The sequence below is a fragment of the Salvia splendens genome, chromosome 7, assembly GCF_004379255.2.
Source record: "Salvia splendens isolate huo1 chromosome 7, SspV2, whole genome shotgun sequence".
NCBI lineage: Eukaryota > Viridiplantae > Streptophyta > Magnoliopsida > Lamiales > Lamiaceae > Salvia > Salvia splendens.
In genome coordinates this window covers 29,733,161-29,754,191 of record NC_056038.1, presented here as the reverse complement: position 1 = coordinate 29,754,191, position 21,031 = coordinate 29,733,161, and the positions used below count along the sequence as shown (strand labels likewise).

General features: G+C 39.2%; 1 protein-coding gene and 1 pseudogene across 1 annotated transcript; both read left to right on the top strand.

Annotated features, from left to right (window-relative positions):
• The first annotated feature begins 11,132 nt into the window (after positions 1-11,132).
• On the top strand, positions 11,133-15,734 carry LOC121810985 (annotated as a pseudogene).
• Positions 15,735-16,558: 824 nt separating this feature from the next.
• On the top strand, positions 16,559-18,142 carry LOC121810231 (BAG family molecular chaperone regulator 5, mitochondrial-like). Its single transcript, XM_042210996.1, has 3 exons — positions 16,559-16,957; positions 17,403-17,757; positions 17,878-18,142. Exons 1-2 carry the CDS (start codon positions 16,649-16,651, stop codon positions 17,745-17,747), a joined length of 654 nt encoding a protein of 217 aa, XP_042066930.1. The 5' UTR covers positions 16,559-16,648; the 3' UTR covers positions 17,748-17,757; positions 17,878-18,142.
• Positions 18,143-21,031: the final 2,889 nt, after the last annotated feature.

The window sequence follows — 21,031 nt, the reverse complement described above, 5'->3', positions numbered from 1 at the left end:
TACTTTTCATTCTTATATTTTTGCAAGCAATTTTTTTAATGAATTACATAAATAATTAAGAGTGATAAAAACATGAGTGATCAAATTCAAAAGGTGTGTATCCCAGTTGTATCTCTAAAACATTGCTACTTCTTTACTGTTAGCCTACGAAAACCATCGCACACACGCAACGTCTTGCATGACAGTGCATGTATCACATCTAATGAAGACCTACCAACGTGGAAAACTCACATGCTCCATACTAGATCATTTCATGATAAGGACCTAAATCCTTAACGTCGATTTCCACACAAAATCAGAAAACGAGATGTCGTCGTTGTCGAGCACCCAACGTTGGGTCGTGACTTGGACGGCAAAAAGGGGCAGCTAAGCGCGAGAAGTTCTCGTCGGCAGCCTTGAGAGTTTGTTTCTTGATGCAAAAGCAATTGAGCCAAATATACGTTTATTTCGTAGATGATTGAATAATTGACTGATTATTATGGAAGACTCCACACATATTTATAATATGTGTGGATACAAAAAGATATGCTAAATCCCTATAATATCTAAACAAAATAATAATAGAAGATATGCTAAACTAGATAGATAAGACTTGTATCATTTCACCATAACAGATAAAATCAAAAGTGTCACCTCACCTCTGGAAAATGCCTCTCACACCATACACACATTCAACAACAATTTGTTATGATCTTGCTTCAAATATTTTGTTTAACATTTTGTAAATGGTTAATCTTTTTGTCATTTAGCTCTCTTAGGGTTTACTGATAGGATCGAGATTCTTCCCTTGTTGTGAATATATACTTGCTTTGTGGCCATATCACGGTATCTTTTTTCAAGCAATAATACAGTAAACTTTCTTTATATGCATTCTTGATATATTTCCTATTATGGTATCATAGCTTAGGTTCTAATTCTCTATCTGCTCCTTTATATATTCTTCTCCAAATGACATCTCTTACTACTTCTGATTCTTCTAATTCAACCACTTATGGTCCCCCCACACCTTCCTTTTACTCTTGTTTTTACTCATGCTCACCCAATTGTCTTCAAACTCATTGATGATAACTTTCTTATGTGGTGCCAACAATTTTTGGCCATTGTCTCCGGCTACAGCTTTGATGGTTTTCTCACCGACGACATTGTTTCCCTGCATCTTTTATTCCCAGCAACGACCCATCTTCAACTCACCCTAACCCATAAGTCTTAGTCTGACATTGACAGGAGTCACGGGACCAACTTCTTCCAACTTGGATCCAGAGCTTTCTCCCTGAAAGCTCCATGATTCTTATCGTTCGACTAAAATCCAACAAGGATATTTGGCATGACATTGAATCAAGCTATGTTAGCCAGTTTAAAGCCAAAGTGATGTACTACAAGTTGTTGCTCCAGATTTTCCAAAAGAATAATCTTCCCATGTGTGAGTATCTCAACAAAGTGAATCCCTATTGTGATTTTCTAATTTTTACAAGCCACAATGTTTCAAAGGATGATCATATTCTTCACATCCTTGGTGGTCGTGGTCTTGGTCTTGGTCTTGAATTTGACCATGTTGTGGTCATTGTCACCTCTAAATATAATAATTGGTCTGTTCATAATGTTGGTGCTCCCCTTTTATGTTTTGAATCTCGTTTGGAGGCTGCTCGCACCCTTTCTTTAAATGTTGATGGCTCTCAACCATCAGCCTACATTGCTTACTCCACTCATGTTCACCAAGATGGTCGGCAAAGCTCATCTTCATCTCCTCGCACTGACGGTCGACCACCTATTCGTGGTCGTTTCTTCAACAATCGCCTCACCTACCAAGTCTGCAAGAAGCCCGACCACTCTGCGGATAGTCGTTGGCACCACTTCGAGTAAAGTTTATCTCCTTCCGGTACTCCTATGACTAAATCTCAGTGGATCAGTATTGGCACCATAGACTAATTAAGCCTCTTAATTGTAATTTTTTTAAAATAATCATTTAATCGACGACTCTATGTCGGAGATGAGTATTACCTGGCGGATGAGCCAACTGACGGAGTTGACATCGAGGGATACCTCGACAATGTCGGAGTTCGATCTCGAACTGCACCATGAGATGATCGCCTATCTTCGCGCCCAAATGAAGAAGTAGTTTTGCTAGGACTTGTATTTTTTTTCTATGATTTGTAATTTCTTTTTTCCAATGAACAATTTATTTTCCCGGTTTTAATTGTTCGACGTATTGCATTTACAAGTAAAATAGGTTGAAGTTGTGAATAGTGTCATTTATTAGTTGGGGCCTGGGTTGGGGTCCACAGGGTTAGAGCAGTTGTGGTCTGGGACTGAAATTTAGGGAAATGATGATGTGGAGGGGACTTAGGCCTGATTCCGGGCCGGTGTTAAGGATGCTCTTAAGTTTGGGTGTTAGGTAGAACAAAGGTGGGCATTCATCGACGCGAATCGAAAATGTACTAACTTACTACTATCTGTTGGCAATTGAAACATAAAATGAATATAAAAATATCTCACATCGGTGTACACAAAGAGCTTAATCCACTATATAAGTCTCATGGGCCTCTCCTCCTATCACCAATTGGTTTTAAGATGGAACCCATGGATTTCTAAGATGGTATCAGAGCGGGATGATTCGGGCTTGAGACTCAGAGCAATATCATCATCGTCTCAAGTACCTTTCCCGACCCTTTGAAACCTGCAAACACACAACAACCATGTCAGATTCCGAATCTGATAACCCTCCTAAAAACAACCCACCAACCACACTCTCAGCCGAACAATTCGCTGAGTTCATGAGACTAAGTATGTCTCAGAAAAATCAGAACCAACAGCCTTCATCAATCGAATCACTAAGCGAAGTACGCCTGGCCAAAAAGCTCAACGGAGATAACTATCTGTTATGGGCAAAACTGATGAGTCGGGGGATCCGAGGGAAGGGTCTGACGTCTCACATTACTGGAGTTACAGACCCCCCCTCCGACAGATCCGAGCTACAATCGTTGGCAGCAAAGGGACGATTGTTGCTTTAATTGGATCATAAGCAATATCGACGCCAGCCTCGTAAATGGGATAGTCTAGCCACCACGTATGGAAGCGGCGCCGATCAATTCCAGATTTCAGACCTGCACAGTAAGCATAAGCACTGGAGAGAAGCCATGAAGAAGGAAATCGATGCCCTAGTAAAAAATGGCACTTGGGAGAAATGCACGTTACCAAAAGGAAAGAAGCCAGTTGGATGTAGGTGGATATTCACCATAAAAAGGAGATCATATGGTTCAATCGAGAGATACAAGGCTAGACTAGTGGCGAAAGGATACACTCAAGTATATGGAGTGGATTATGAAGAGACCTTTTCCCCAGTTGCTAAGATGGAGACTGTACGAGCACTGCTGTCTGTAGCAGCATGTAAAGATTGGACACTACACCAGTTTGATGTGACTAACGCCTTCCTCCATGGAGAATTAGAAGAAAACAAGGAAGTATACATGGAGGTTCCACCAGGTTTTTCCGAGGAATTCGGAGAAGGAGAAGGATGTCGACTACGAAAAACTTTGTATGGGTTGAAGCAGTCCCCACAGATCTGGTTCGGAAGATTCTGCCAGGCTATGCTCAAGCACAGATTCCAACAAAGCCATTTCGATCACACACTCTTCACAAAAAGGAGAGATGACAAGGTAACATGTCTGATTATATACGTTGATGACATGATTATCACTGGAGATGATGTAGAGGAAATCCAGAGATTGAAGGAAAATCTATTCAAAGAATTCGAATGAAAGACTTAGGGGCATTGAAATACTTCTTGGGGATAGAAGTGTTGAGATCCAAACAAGGAATCTTCCTAAGGCAGAAAAAGTACGTCCTAGACCTATTGGCAGAAACTGGTCTTCTAGAATGCAAGCCCGCAGACACTCCAATGATTCCCAACCATGGTCGGAAGATAGAGGAAGGAGTGGAACTCACAGACAGAGAAAGATACCAACGGCTTGTCGGAAAACTCATCTATATCTCACATACTAGACCCGACATCGCATACGCCGTAGGCATCGTAAGTCAGTTCATGCACCAACCTCAAGCTAATCACATGGATGCAGCGTTGAGAATCGTGCGGTACTTGAAAGGTACTGTGGGATATGGAGTATTCCTAGCAAGGAAAGATGATTTGGAGATTGATGGATACACCGATGCCGACTGGGCAAGCAACCCTGTAGATAGACATGCCCACCGGTTCCGGTTCCGAACCGGAACCGTGGCCTTTTTCCCGAACCGGAACCGTCTGAATTCGGGTCGCTGTCCGGTTCCGGTTCAACATATTTCGAACCGGAACCGTCACCGAACCGGCGGTTCCGGACGGTTCGGAACCGGCGGTTAACCGGCTGAACTGCCGGTTCAGGCGCGTTTTTCAAGGCATGTGATGGGGCAGACCGGCGACAGCTTTTTAGCTGAAAAACCAGCCGGTTCCGGGGGTTTTTCGGTCGTGAACCGCCGGTTAACCATGAAAACCGGCGGTTAACCGCCGGTTCAGGGGGTTCCGGTTGCGGCGCGAGAAACGAGGCGACATGACGCAGCTTTTGCAGACGGTTTCGTTGACCGAACCGGCGGTTTCATCCCGGAAACCGGCGGTTCCGGCGGTTTTCCGCCAAAAACCGCCGGTTTTGCCGATTTTTCAAATTTTTTTTTTTTCAAATTTCAAATTCGAATTCTTCCATTTTCCCCCCCCCCCCATTTTTATCTATAAATACCCCCCTCTATCTTCATTTACATTCACCCCACTCTTGTGTTAATAAGAGTTTCTCTCTTCAATCTCTCAATTCTCTCTCTTTGTCTCCAATTTCTCATTTGTGCTATTGTGCTTCCATTTAATTACGCAAGTGCTACTCTTATTACGCATTGTTATACACTTATACTTGTTCCCGTAGTTCTATAAGTTGTCTTCCTTTCTCAATTGCTAAAATAAAAAAAAAATATTATTCCATATTTCTACATTTCTACATAGTAATATGTCTTCATCCCGAGAAGGTCGTGTTGATAAGGGAAAGGGAAAGGCCAAGAGGCCATCTCGGAGATCCGTTATTGATGAAATTTCTCAAATGAACATGGATGGATGACAGGTTAATATTTATTATCTACTAATTTAATTAATTTTGAATTACATTACATTATTGTTCATAATTTTATTTTGTATTTACAATACAAATATTATTTTGTAGGCTCGAGAAGAGCAAGATGTGGCACATGCTATTGCTCTTTCTCGCTCTCAATACCAAGGCGATGCTTATGTTGGTACCGGTAGTGGTGCTCCCGGTCGCGGTGCCTATTCCCAACAAAGTCCAACCCCTGTGAATGTTGATGAAGATGATGATGATGATGACGACGAGGAGAAGGAGGGGGAGGAGGTAGAAGAGGTTCAAGAAATGTCACCCCCACTACCACCAAGGAGTCGGCGTGGTCGTGGACAACCTCCTCAACCTCCAAGACCAGCTGAAAGGTCTTTAACCTCCAACATCATGGTGAAACATTTCAAGAAGGTACAAGATAGTAACGATCCTAACACTTATAATGTGTATTGCAATTATTGCGAAAACGTATACACATTCCGAAGGGGTGGAGGATACGGTACATTTACCCGTCACATGGAGAAAGCGCATCCGGTCGAGTTTGGTATCGCTCCAACCCAAACTCAACTCAACTTTCAACCTGGAGTCGGGACCGGGAGTGGGACGGGTTCATCCCAAACATCAGGTACGTGTAGCAATACTCTTTTGAAATATGATCACAAAAATGCTCTTAATGTGATGTCTAGATTTGCCGTTATGAAACATTTTCCATTCAATGCTTTTGATAACGATGCTTTTGAGTCGTGTATGCGGCAAGTTTATAATGCCGCTGCAAGAAAATTGAGTCGAACTTCAATGACTCGGGCCGTTGTTCGACAATGCATGGAAAAGAAGGCGCAATTAGGTACGTTTATTATTAACTTAGGGCATAAAGTTTCTATTTGTTCTGATGTGTGGACTGATTGTTTTTGTAAAAATTCATATATGGGCATCACTGTGCATTTCGTTGATCACAGTTGGACTTTAAATAAACGTTTGATTGCATTTCGGGAATTTCCCGCACCACACACTGCACAAGCAATTGCTCAATTGATCATTCAAGTTTTGAATGAATTTCAATTGATCAATAAAATTTTTTCAATTGGTTTTGACAATGCTAGCGCTAACACTGCTAGCATAGATGAACTAATCAGTGCATGTTCTCCTGTTATTGATGGTAAATATTTTCATGTGTGATGTATTGCCCATATTTTGAATTTGTGTGTTCAAGATGCGATCGATTTGTGGCAAAAGTATGTTGATCCTATTAGAACTGCTGTGAAGTTGATTCATAACAAAGCTCCTATTGGTAGAGCTTGGAAGAGATATTGTCATGGTAAGCAATGCAGGTACACCAACTTTCGTTTGGATGTTTCAACTCGTTGGAACTCGACATATGATATGTTGGAGTCGACTTTGAACCACATTGAGTATTTATGTGATTTTTTTTAGAAGTTGTCCTCATGTTCCTTCTGATTTGATTTTGATACCCGCTTGTTGGGACCACAGCATGGATTTATTTCGATTATTCCGCGCTTTCAAAAATGCCACTGTTGAGTTATCCGGTGTTTATTATCCTACTTCTGTGCGCGTTTTGGAGCATTGCATGTATGTGGCAATTGGTTTTAAAACTTGTGTGAAAAATACTCAATTCATTGAGTTGAAGGCTATTTTGTTTTACATGGTTGAAAAATGGTTAAAATATTTTTCACGTATTCCAAATGTGTTTTTGATTGCAAAATGCTTGGATCCAAAGTGGAAGTTGCATGGTGTTTATAAAATTTTAGACATGTACTATGGTTGTTTGCACGCTTTGGATTTTTCTCAACTCCGCGAAATGGGCTTGACAAGAGGAGAATGCTTCGAACTAAGTATTCCGGATGTTGATGAAATCAAACTAAGGTTAGATAGTGCACTTCGTTCTCTCTACGCGGAATATGAAATGCGGTATAACACCGCTCACCAGGTACGTGCTCCTCCTAGTCCGTCTACATTTGATTTTGGTGGAGGAGATTTTACCAATATCATGATTGATCCCGACGTAGTATCACAATTGCAAGATCTATACGGTACTACAACCAATAGGACTAGAGCGACTAGTGAATTAGATATATATTTGGAATCGCGCTCTATTTTTCAAGATGCAGGTCCTCCTACTCAACAAATTGACGTCCTAAATTGGTGGGGAACACATGACAAAGAGTTTCTGATACTCTCCATCATGGCTAAGGAGATATTCACCGTTCCCGCTTCCACCGTCGCCGTTGAACAAGCTTTTAGTGTCGGCGGTTGTGTCCTAGACGACAAAAGGAGCAATCTCTCCGCCAAGAACATGGAAGCCACTATGTTACTTGACGATTGGGCAAAGGCGGACATGAGAGCACAAGAGCCGGATTTCGACTTCCGTGTAGAGAGTGATGGTGAAGAATTTTCTTCCGATGGCGATGACGAGGTCAGAAGCGAGGGCACTCAACATTAGCAATGAGTCGACGGGGGGCGGTGAACGGCGAGCACAGCCGACCAAAAAGGTAAGCAAGGTAAGAGAACTACGTGGGCTTTGATTCCTCAATAAAATTGTGGATACGTAGGCACCTCAACTTAAATTTGAAAAGTTTAACTTCGAAAGTTTAAGTTGAGCTCAAGCCCTTTTCAATTATTTTTTTCCCCCCATTTCATGTTTTTTTATTTGTAATTGTAATGTATCGTTGTTGCGGCTAAGTTGTACTTGAAGATCATTAAAATATATTCCCCATTTGATAAGTATCTTATTGGTGAAAAAGTGGATATCTTTGGGGCAAATGGTACTGGAACACAAATTTATATATGATCTTAAAGTATCATCCAGATTCCATATATAAATTTGTGTTCCAGTACCATCTGCCTCAAAGATACCCACTTTTTTACCAATAAGATATTTATCAAATGAGGAATATATTTTAATGATCTTCAAGTACAATTCTTCTCGGAATCAACCATTTTTTCATGCAAAATGTTGCCCATTTTCTAAGCAAACACATATCAGCACGCCATATACACATTGCTGCATTTCTAATAGGGGCAATTTGATCTTCCAAAGCAATCAATGCATCTCGAACACACATAGTCAGAACATTATTCAAGCATCTATCATGGAAAAAATCAGAACAAACTATCTATTAGTGCTAATTTTTTCCATGCTTGAATAATATTCTGACTATGTGTGTTCGAGATGCATTGATTGCTTTGGAAGATCAAATTGCCCCTATTAGAAATGCAGCAATGTGTATATGGCGTGCTGATATGTGTTTGCTTAGAAAATGGGCAACATTTTGCAAGAAAAAATGGTTGATCCTAAGGTAAGAGAACTACGTGGGCTTTGATTCCTCAATAAAATTGTGGATACGTAGGCAACTCAACTTAAATTTGAAAAGTTTAACTTTGAAAGTTTAAGTTGATCCCAAGCCCTTTTCAATTTTTCCTTTTTCCCCCCCATTTCATGTTTTTTTTATTTACCTTCCGAGTCCCACGAGGCGACGACACTTGTAAATTATATTATATTGTTGTATGTTGTTGTATTGTATACCTATGTATTGTAAATTGTAATGTATCGTTGTCCGTTACAACTCAAAATCAATAAAATTTATTTCATTTTCTCCTTATTCGTCTTATTTGTGCTTGAATTATGCATTGTCTTGTTCCGATTTATTGTATAAAGCCAAATTTCAAATTTTAAAAAAAAAATAATTGAACTGGCGAAACCGCCGGTTCGAAAACCGGAACCGCCAAAACCGCCGGAAAACCGGCGGTTCCAAACCGGAACCGGAACCGCCGGTTTTCGAACCGGAACCGGAACCGGAACCGTGAAATAGCCTCACGGTTCGGTTCCGGTTCCGCCATCGACCGAACCGGAACCGCCGGTTCGTGAACCGTGGGCATGTTTACCTGTGGATAGAAAATCTACAAGAGGATATTTTACCTTCATTGGGGGAAACTTGGTCACCTGGAGGAGCAAGAAACAAAAAATTGTAGCCCTTTCCAGCGACGAGGCTGAATTCCGAGGGATGAAAAGTGGACTCATGGAAATCCTATGGCTAAGAAGGTTACTCATAGAAATTGGCTTCCCACCTACTCGGAAGAGTCAGTTATTCTGCGATAATAAAGCTGCCATCAGCATCTCAGAAAACCCGGTACAACACGACAGAACCAAGCATGTAGAAGTTGATCGGCATTTTATCAAAGAAAAACTGGAAGGAGGCATTGCTGAATTCCCGTTTGTCTGGTCTGAAGAACAACTGGCAGACATACTAACCAAAACGGTTCATCCAAAAGTCTTCAAGGAGGTATTGGGCAAGTTAAGCATCGGAGATACCATTGCTCAACTTGATCGGAGTGTCAAGCATACCAAACTTAAGCAATTACCAAAGGAAGATGCGACATTAGAGGAAGAAGATTTTCAATTGATATCAAATTTAATTTTGTATTACATTGTCTTAAAATAGGTGATTTGATACCTAAATTACATTGTACCTCTCCCCTACTTAAAGGGAGAGAACCGCTGGATGTAAAATACAAGATATAAGAAAAACAGTCTCTTCTTCCAATTCCAAAAGCTTCCAATGCACAATTCTTTCAATTCTCTCGATTACCATCATTAAGACATTGGAAGAAGTTTCTTTTGTATTACATTTGTATTACATGAAGTTTTCGGAATTATACATGGTGGAACCTCCATGTATAATTCCGAACAGACCCCTCACTTGCAAAAACTTTGCAAATCACACCCCAACCTTCCGAAAAACCTGGTGGAACCTCCATGTATACTTCCTTGATGTAAAATACAAGATATAAGAAAAACAGTCTCTTTTGTATTACATTTGGCCAACATTCCGGTATGGTTGGTTGGCTTTCAAACATTGTACCTCCATGGTTGGTTGATTTGGTCAGAAGGGAGTCAGTCAATGAAAAGCTCCTCAACCCAGAAACGAAGGATACCAGAATCGGAGTAGGACTCGCGGTATTCGATCGAAACCGATCTCAACAACATCAACCACCAAGGAACCCTAACTATCAGAAGGAGGACGATAAAAGCAAATTAACATGCAACCATTGTGGAGGAAGAAAACACACCAGAGATACGTGTTTCCACATTCACAGGTTCCCGGAATGGTGGGAAGAAATGAAGCGAGCAAGGCAGGCCCGGAATGGAGGCCGAAACGGAGGAGGTAGATGAGGTGGCAGAGCCTCAGCCGCCGTCGGTCACGACCACGCCACCAGCACCGAAAATCCGGCGGGCGGCAGCGGCGGTAACAGCATCAGCAGAGAGATCAAAACCGAGGAGAAACCCAAAATCGGCTCCGTCTCCATTGCAAGGACATGGTCCGAAGGTACAACACCACCAATTGGTGATATCGCCGGTCTGAGCGGCGGAGAAACCGGAGGAGAATCGGCTAGGGTTCCCACAGGCGAGAGGATGGAGGCGGCTAGGGTTCCGGAAAAAACCTTTTTAAACGCCCAACTCCCAGAAATCCCAAAACCACCCCAAAATTTGCCGAAACCCCGAAAATTACCCCATCCCCGAAAATATCCTCCATTTCTACCCCCGATCCTAAGATATCCCAAAAACCACCCCACATTAATTTTACATCACTCTTTTCACCCCAAACTTTCCACAAATCCCAATTTAACCCCCACAGAAAGGATAAATTCCGAACAGACCCCTCACTTGCAAAAACTTTGCAAATCACACCCAACCTTCTGAAAACCTGGTGGAACCTCCATGTATTTGGTTGGTGTGATATGACTAATGGATTATGGTTCGCGTTTATTATGATTCGAGTATAATGAATTAAAGATTGAACCAGGAGTACTTTTTGTGGCGGCCGCGGAGGAGAGGGAGGTATAAATAAACGAGTCTAGCGCTTGAGAAAATGGCGAGACCAATGCTCCCGTCGTAAAGTCCGGCCGAACCGTTGTCGCGCTGCTATAGGAAGAAAATGAAAATAAAATATGGGGTGAGAATTAAAAAAGTGGATTAGAGTATGGACACGTGTTCGACTCCATTTTCGGCCTACGTTTCCTACAAAGCAACCCATTTTCACTCTCGTGTTCGTCACTCTCCCCTTTCTCATCGCACGTTAGCTTGCTCCTAACAACATCGTTTCATCCCCTCACTTGTTGGAAATGGTGCTTAAGTCATTCATTGAAGTCCACCCGGACTCGCACTTCCCGATTCAGAACCTTCCCTACGGCGTCTTCAAGCGCGAAACGGCTTCCGATCCCAGACCGGCTGTTGCCATAGGAGACTATGTGCTCGATCTCTCCGTCCTTGCCTCGGCCGGTCTCTTCCACGGCCCGCTTCTCAGCAACTCTGACTGCTTCAATAAGGTCTCTCTTGCTCCCCACTTTTTGTTTTACCTTTCAATTCGAACCTTGGAGATTGCGAAGCATGCTAATTTTGTGCATTTTGAGCTGTCCTTTTGTGCTGTGGCAACCACACGTTTTCTCTACGCCCGAATTTTGCGTATTGGCGCCTAATCATGCAGCCGGTGTGAGGGGTTGCATCATCAATGAAGCTACTAGCGTATAAGGGAATCTAGTTAAATTAAGAAACATATTTACACAAATAACTCTCGAATTTAACTAAAATGAAGGCCAACGCCTTTCTGGTTTGAACTCATTTTTTTTGACATAATTCCTGGTGGTATAGCTAGATGCCGGAGTCGAGGAATAAGCCAATGGCCTAAGATTTTATAATAATTCCTAAATAATAGTAGTATCATATTCTCTCTTTATAACAGATGAAATTGTTTCTCAATAAATTGCCTCTGAAGTTTGTGAAATAAGTAATTTATACTACTACTCCATTATGGAAAACAATATGAAAAATTTTGATCGGTGTTACATCGCATTTTTTACAGTCTAATCTCAACAAATTCTTGGAATTGGGGCGTCTTGCGTGGACTGAAACTCGTACAACATTGCAAAAGCTATTGTCAGGTTGGCTGATGCTAGGCATCCTATTTCTGTCTTCATGAGCATGAAAGTAAACTTACACCATATGCTTACATGATCCTGCTAATAATTATTTTTATTTGTGTTTTGTGAGATCAATAAACCTCTCATTATTCATACTCTCCTTATGGTCATCATTTCCTTATGTGCTTGTTCCCATTGCAGCTGAAGAGTCAATATTGCGCGATAATGCTAGTTTGAGGGAGAAAGCTCTTGTGCCTATGGTACTTTGTCCATACAGTTTTACATTTGCATGATCTATCCAACTGTTATGTTTTGGCATTTGATATTTGATCCTTGTTGATGCGACAGAGCCAGGTCCAAATGCTTCTTCCCATTGCAATAGGGGATTACTCGGACTTCTTTGCATCTAAACCAGGGGCGGACACAGTAAGAGCCAATGAGGGGCTTAAGCCCTTCCCAACATTTTTTTTCTTATTGTGTTATGTTGCTAATTTTTGAAATTTTCACAAAAACCATCTTCAGCCCTTGCCAAATTAATGCTATTGAAGATTAAACAGTTGGAGATTGAATGGTAGAAGGGGCTGAAATGAATTTACATTTGAAAGATCTACAGATGCAAATGAAGAATAATCGGTTGCCATGGCTTTGGCCGTTGGGAAAGAAGATGACCCAACTCCCAAAGTAAATAATGACTATTTTATGGAGTACTACTAATAAGTTACTGTTTTTTAAATAGTGCTAATTGAGTTTTAAAAGTAGTGCCAAGGCGTGTCTCACGTTGTAAAATTGGTTACTACAATTTTGTAAGTTTACTGATTAATTCATCTTTTTACTCCTTTTCTTTTCAATATAATTAAGCAAAGGAGTATTTATTTTATAACAATTTTAATATTTACTTTTTAGTAGTATAAAATTTAAGAACGAAATTATGAAAAAAATGCCATGGATTGGATGTGTAGTTTAATTCATATAGGATGTTGTGATTGATTGAAAAATAATTGATTTTTACATAAATTTAAATTTAAGATGTTATGGTTAGAGTTTGAGGTGTTTCGATTTAAATTTGAGAAATACTTATACAAAGTATAAATTTTTTTGATAAAATTAATAATATTTGTGTGATGAAAGTTAATTAAATGTGAAGTCCAATTACCAGGAGAAATAAGATAATTATTCTTCGACGAATGAAAAAGAAAATAGGAGTATGAGACAATTATTTACGGATATAAAAGTATATACTGTGCAGCCCCTCCCATAATTTTTTTCTGCAACCGCCACTGATCTAAACATCACGCATATAACTGCGGAGTTATGTTTCGAGGGCCAGAAAATGCAATCAACCCTAACTGGTATGCGATTTATAATTTCGTAAAGATGAATAATATCCTGTTTTTATGTTCCTCTAACGGCTTCATATTTTTCAGGTTTCACATCCCTATTGCTTATCATGGACGTGCATCATCTATTGTCATCTCTGGCACTGATATAATAAGACCAAGGTTGCGGAAAGAGAAATCAATACCAGTTTTTCAAAAGCTCAATTGATTCCCTTTATGTTGGCTGGGAAAGCTGAATATTAATTGTTTAGCATAATTATGCCTCAGGGGAAGTGCTCAAATTCATAATGACTAATAACGTTCGATATCTGAAACTCATAAATTGTCAATGGATATTGTTCTACTAAAATAATAGTTCTCTAAGAGCCTCCATAGTCTTGTAGGACTGTAATGTTATTTTTATTTAGTGCTTGCAGTTAGGTATAATAAGGGCATTAAAACATCCATTGAACGGGAAAATTGTCTGATATGTTCTTGTAGTCCCTATTAGTAAATTAGTTACTTGGAAACCATGTTGACTTAAGTCCTTTCCCGTGATAATGTGTTGTACATTGTGTAACTTGAAAACCTCCTTTGTTTAATCCAGAGGGCAGGGCCACCCAGCTGGAAATTCTCTTCCGTATTTTGGACCTTCTCACAAGTTGGATTTTGAACTGGAAATGGTAAGGTATTTGACATGATAGGCTAACTTATTTTGGGTTAAAATAGCATATGTGTTGCAGACTGTTATCTGCTAGATATAATTACCATATCTCAACGATTCTTGTTCGAGATGTGTTTAGGCTACTGTAGTTGGTCCTGGAAATGAGTTGGGGAAACCTGTTGATGTCAATGAAGCTGCAAACCATATATTTGGACTTGTCTTGATGAATGACTGGAGCGGTATAAACAGAGATTTCTATCATATCAATTCATGCAGAGATATGTGACTCACTTATGATGCTCCTTTTGACAGCTAGAGACATTCAGGCATAGGAGTATGTGCCTCTTGGTCCTTTTCTGGGTAAAAGCTTCGGTAATAAACCATTCTCATTGCCATGGTGAATCATAACTAGAATGTTGTCAAAATTTACTTGCCAATAATTGTAAATAATCTATTTATACTTTCAATATCATCAATATTCTGAGGGAACTTCCAGTCAGCTGAAGCTTACTTTTCTATTTTTGGATCCTTTGTAGCCACGACTCTATCCCCGTGGATTGTGACCTTAGATGCTCTGGAGCAGTTTGCTTTAGATGCTCCACAGCAGGTACATATAATTCCTGATTCTGACAGCAATGGTTGCCTGGTCTTTTCATGCAAGTAATTATTTGCACGTGTCTTAATTGCCGAATCCCACTCCCTTGCCATATCTTGCGGAGAAGAAATCCCAAAACTATGATATCTCCTTGCAGGTGTTTGTCTGTTTTATATAACTCTGCAAAAGACACTTCATCTTCTCTATCCTTCACACACACACACACACACACACTGATGAGCATCAATGATAAACTATTGTCGCCCCTATCTTCTCGTGTTTATGGAAACCCTTCATATTTGCATGAATAAAAAGAAATTTGCCCTTGCCGCTGCCAGGTCTCCATTGTACCTACTGGACAGAAAGATGCACATGTTCTTACCAGAAGCAACTTCAGACACCTGTATGAAGTTATCAGCCTTATCTTATAGTTTTTGACGATCTCTTTGACTTGATCATCTGGAGTTTTTGTGAATCCAAATCTGTTCTGGTGGTGCAGATATTGGACGATAACTCAGCAACTTGCCCATCAGACTATCAATGGTTGCAACTTAAGGCCTGGCGACCACCTTGGAACTGGAACTATTAGTGGACCGGTAAGATATTATCATTACTGGCCTTGAATGCACTTTAGCTACTTGTTTCTTTGTTGGCTACTTATCACTTTTGTTCTACTTGTATGCTGTTGTCTTTTATTCATATGCAGGAACCTGATTCTTATGGGTGCTTACTAGAGCTATCCTGGAATGGACAAAAACCATTATCTTTCGGTGGAACTAGTCGTACTTTTCTGGAAGACGGAGATGAAGTCATTTTCACTGGCTACTGCAAGGTTAAGTGTCTTTAAATATTTGTTTTTTCTCTGCTGCGTGGCTTTATAGCCCTTCCAACAAGAGCTTGTCTGATTCGATTGCAGGGTGATGGTTATAATGTTGGCTTTGGAACATGCTCCGGGAAGATTCTTCCTTCGCTACCTGAAGAACTGCTTCAGTTTTCTGTTGTCTCTGCTTCAAATTGTACTTGATTGTTCTATGAAACTGTATCAGTAGTGAGTATGAAACGGGCAAATAATTGGATATTCCCACTGAGTATGCAAAATAGAGAAGTTCTATTCATTGTTTTTGGCTTCATTGCTTTATGCCGTTACCTAATCTGACTTTTTCTAAAAGTGAGTAAGCGGCTTTTCATCAATACTGGGTTCACTCATTGATTTTGTTAAACGACGCTATTTGGGCACTGGATTTAGACATTTAGTGGTACATATTTTTAATTTTATAGATGAGTGAAAATTTTTATAGTGTACTTGAAAACAAACTGAACTTTTGCGGATGTTTTCTTTTTTTAAAGGGGATGGATATGATTGATTTTGATCCAAGCGGGAGTGCAATAACGTATTGTTTCATAAATAAAATTGAAGGATCAAATTTTGAAGAAGCCGAAAATGGTCCAAAGTTTTTTTTTTTTTTCGCCAGACGATGTTTTTCTTTTTTGTAATACACGGGTTTTGAAAGAAATATGAGAACAAATTAAAAAACTAAAATAGTTTTAAAGGTATAATTGCAAACACAATCTTTATGTGGTTAATGCTCTAGACATGCTATATATAAAAATTTATGGAGTAATTGAAATACTATAGATAGAAAATAGAAATGATTTATGATCCCTATTAATCTCTAAAATGAACTCTTAAAAAATAGAGTGCTTAAAATATTAAAGATCCAATTAAATTTCTCACCTCGAGTTCCCTTAAAAACTATTTCATCTCGAGTTAATAGTAAATTTTCAATTGGCATTAGAAGTTTTTGTTTCTTAATTAAGTTTGCAATAAATGGATTTGCAACTACACTAGCAGCAGTGGGTCAATAATTAGAAAAGTTAGTATAACAGAATAATTATATGTAGTGAGATAAAGCCAAACATTGGTCCCCCAAATAACGGGCAGTGGTGAATAGCCGAAGCCGTAATAGGCGCCATCATATAAACTTTTAGAAACGTCTACATTCCGCAACCTCACTCTCTTTTCTCGCTTTCCCTTCTCCTCAAAATGAAGTCCTCCTCCCGCAGCCACCGTTTCTTTTCTTCCACCACCGCCGCCACCACTGTTGTTTATAGTAATAAGAATGACAGCTCTGCGCCGGAGCCTGACTCCAAAATTACCGGAATCCCTATCGCCCCCTCCCAGCCGACTTCGCAACCTATCCCGATAACTGTTCACCTCCCTCCTCATCCCCAATCCGCCGCTGCTGTTCAGATACAGGCGGCCTTCAGATCTCACGTGGTTCGCGCTCTCGTCAGGAAGATCTCCGCCGTCAAATATGAAGCCAATCACTGGCAGAAACTCATCCAACGCCAGGCATGATCTCCGATTTTCAATACTTCCGATCGCAATTATTTATGCTGAATCACTACAAATTCTCGATCGTGTTGTGTAATCACCACTCATGAAAATATGCTAAATCGCTCGAGCTCATCTCCTTTTCAAATTTCAATCCGTTGAGTGATCAATTTAGCCTGTTTTTCTTTGCTATGGATTAACCGTAGATTATTTTATTAATTTGTTCGCATTCGTCCAATTTTTGCCTAACTTAATGCTTGTGCACTTGAATGATTACTGCCAGTCGCAGATGCATGAATTCTCTGCTTTTACCTCACTCAAATGGAGACCCCACAAACACTCTCAAGTCAAAATTTACCAGTCAGCACCGACATTTTTGCTCACCTTCTGAATCTCTGATTATCATTTGTGTTAATTATCAGTACTTATTAGATTACATCTCATGAATATATGAATCTGGCAGGAGACTGTTGATGCTGTGCGTACCAGTGCGCTGGAGAAGATGAAGATCAATGAGGCATTAATGGGCCTGTTATTCAGGCTCGATGCAGTGCCTGGACTCGATCCTAATGTGAGAGAGCTGAGGAGGCATGTGAGCCGGAAGATTGTGGGGTTGCAGGAGATACTCGATGCGGTATCAGATAGTCGGGTTGAGCAATGGGACGGACATTTGAGGGAGTGGGATGAGATTGTTGCAGGGCTTGAACAGGAGGCTTGCAAAGATGTAGGAGGTGGCCACGAAATGGAGAGGTTCTGTGCGGAGAATTTGGGCTTCCAGTGCCTCCAAAGATTTCTCCGCGACCAATAACCTTAATTAGGTACACTCACATTGTATCCCTTGTTGCTCTTATTTCAATATTGTTGCTTCCCTCCCCATCTAACTCTCTCATTTACTGCAACACGTCTTGTTTGGATCTCTACATGGCTCATCGCCAAAGGAAAGAACCAACCACAAATATAGGGAACAATTAAATGGATAACATACCTTGAGGCATCATCTGCTGTTGTACCATCTTCTCGTTTGTAAATCGTGTTTTATTTTATGTTACGCCATGTTATAGTCAGGGAGTGTATTAATAAAGTGATGCACGATTTATATGCTAGTATTGTATAAAGAGACTACATGTGCCAAGATACAGGTCTTGCAAATTTATTTGGTTGTCAAGCTTGCCTCGAATGGATTGCTATTTATTAGTAGTAGTATTTTATTCCTTTTGGTTGTTCATATATTGTAGGTGAATTGTTAGTCTCCAATCACTATGGGATATGCATTTTTATTTGATTTAATTTGAGCAACGATTTTATTTCAATACCAATGTATAGATATTGCACTACTCTACGCTACCATCCAAATTAAAATAGTCACTGGTAGGTATGCGGGAGTTTTAATCGAAAAAAAATAAAGGGTTGTGGTAGTTCAAGCATTACATCGCCGTTTCATGGCACAACAACCCATGTGTTCCGACCAAAGTAGATGATCTAATGACATCCACAACCCACGCCACACCACAACTTCCCGCCATGTTATCAGTTCCCTCATTTTTTGCATTAGGCCATAACTCCCACAACCAGTGGCGGATCCAGGGGGGCAGGAGGGGGCGGTCGCCCCTACCCGACCGTCCGGAGAGCTTAAATTTTTCATTGAATCAAGCCGAAAATAGCATATCCGCCCCCTCCGTAGATTGTAGAAATATTTTTGTTTTCAATAAATGACATATAAAATGTAGTAGTCCAATGGTTTGGTTGTTGGATTTTTAACTAAGATGTCTAGGGTTCAATCCTCAACAAAAACATATTTATTTTCATTTTTCATTTTTTATTTTATCAATTCATATTTCTTCTTGTTATCAAAATAATACCTTTAAATACTACTAAGTTGCATATATTATGTTGTTATATTTATTCTTTAGTTAAAATCATTTTTAATCTTGTGTTAAAGTCTTTTTTATCCTAAAGTACTTATAATTTGATCCATGCATCTTAATTATTCTCTATGTAACAAAATAAACATTTTAAATATTTTTGAAATATAAATATTTAGTGCTCTACTTATATCACTTTTGTATATAATATTTACAGTGATTTTAAATATACATATATTTACAATAATTTTATATTTTAAAATGAATAATACATATTTGCAAGCTAAAGCATGTTTATATTTATATAATTTTTTATTTTAAAATGAATAATACATATTTGCAAGCTGAAGCATGTTTATATTTTATTAATGAAGCTAGTGCTACTTAAATATTAATATAATATTTATTTATTTTATTATTAAAAATAATATTAAATTAAGTATTTAATATTTAAATATAAGTTCCGCCCCCGTCATTTTCGGGTCCTGGATCCGCTACTGCCCACAACTATACGTCGCATGCCACACTTCTTTCCATGCTGCAAACATTAAATTGCACTATTAACTACTATTGACTATTTTACTTATAAAATTTAAAACTATAAACTATAAACATTTATAACATCAAAAATTCATTCATTCATTACAAAATTAAAAATTTTAAATCATAAAAATTTTAAAAAGCAAAAAAAGGAAACTACTTGTTTTTTAAATTACAAAAATAAAAGAGGGTTGCGGCGCATCGCCGGCGGCCACAACGCGCGCTGCCCGGTGGTCTCATGAAAAAAATGACCGAGAGATTTTATGAATACGTTTGTCACGGTCAATCGACAATTGCAATTTAGTACCTATATCAAACATCTTTAATTTACTTCCGATGTTATTTTACGAAACCGATAAATACAGTTGACAATAGAATTTCAAAGTGACATCTTTAAAATTTTTAATGAAAAATAAAAAAAGTTAGTAGTAACTCCTATTTTATCATCTAGGCAAACCAACTTGTCACAAGTCCTCTACCCATTCTTCTTCAAATTTCATCCGGCCAACTGCATACATTACACATCATTCTCTGCCATATCTCCAACAACAAAATGAAGAATTAAAGTTTAGTTGTTTATTTCATGATTTATCACGATAATAATCCAACATATCTTATTTATAATAACAGTAATAGTCATAATTTATGAAGATAAAATTACGGCGGTCAAATTCGCACATACTCACCCGTTACGAGTGGATCCTGAGAAGGAGATATAAAACTGATGGTACTATTGAAAAATACAAAGCTCGCCTAGTTGTGAAAGGCTTTAAGCAGCAAGAATGATATGACTTCTTCGAGACATATTCACCCGTTACGAGAATCACTTCTATTCGGGTACTTCTTGCAATTGCTGCTTTGCACAATTTTGAGATTCACCAAATAGATGTGAAAACTGCATTTCTGAATGGTGAATTGGAGGAAGAAATTTATATGGAGCAACCTGAAGGGTTTGTAGTACCTAGCCAAGAAAGGAAGGTATGCAAACTAGTGAGATCTCTATATGGATTGAAACAAGCGCCTTTGCAATGACACTTGAAGTTTGACAATGTGATGTTGTCAATTGGGTTCACTATCAATGAGTGTGATAAGTGTGTTTATATTAAGAACACAGATAACGGTTTTGTTATTGTGTGTCTTTATGTAGATGATATGTTGATTATGGGCAGCAATAGCCACATTATCAACGAGATCAAAAATATGTTGAAGAAAAATTTTGACATGAAAGATATGGGTCTAGCTGATGTGATTCTCAGAATCAAGATTAAAAGGAATCATGAGGGAATTGCTTTGACACAATCTCAGTACATTGAGAAAGTGCTTAAAAAGTTTCGCTCGTTTGATTATGAGCCAGCTAAGACTCCATTGGAACCCAACATACATTTGAGTAAGTACACGGGTGAGCCTGTAGCTCAAGAAGAATATGCAAGGATCATAGGGAGTTTGATGTTTATCACAAACTGCACCCGACTAGATCTTGCGTGTACGGTGAATAAGCTGAGCCGATATACGAGCAACCCAAACAAGGAACATTGGAAAGCTCTGCATAGGGTTTTGAGATACATGAAGTATACTCTTAACTTTGAGCAGCAATACACAAGATATCCCTAAGTAGTTGAAGGGTACTGTGATGCAAATTGAATCTCTGATTTAAAAGACTCGTTCTCGACGAGTGGGTATGTGTTCATTG

Bases quoted from the DNA above. Each gene is read 5' to 3' on its own strand.
- LOC121810231 (XM_042210996.1), top strand. From the start codon at position 16,649: ATGAAGTCCTCCTCCCGCAGCCACCGTTTCTTTTCTTCCACCACCGCC. The intron at 16,958-17,402 runs GCATGATCTCCG...TGAATCTGGCAG, and splicing joins AGAAACTCATCCAACGCCAG to GAGACTGTTGATGCTGTGCG.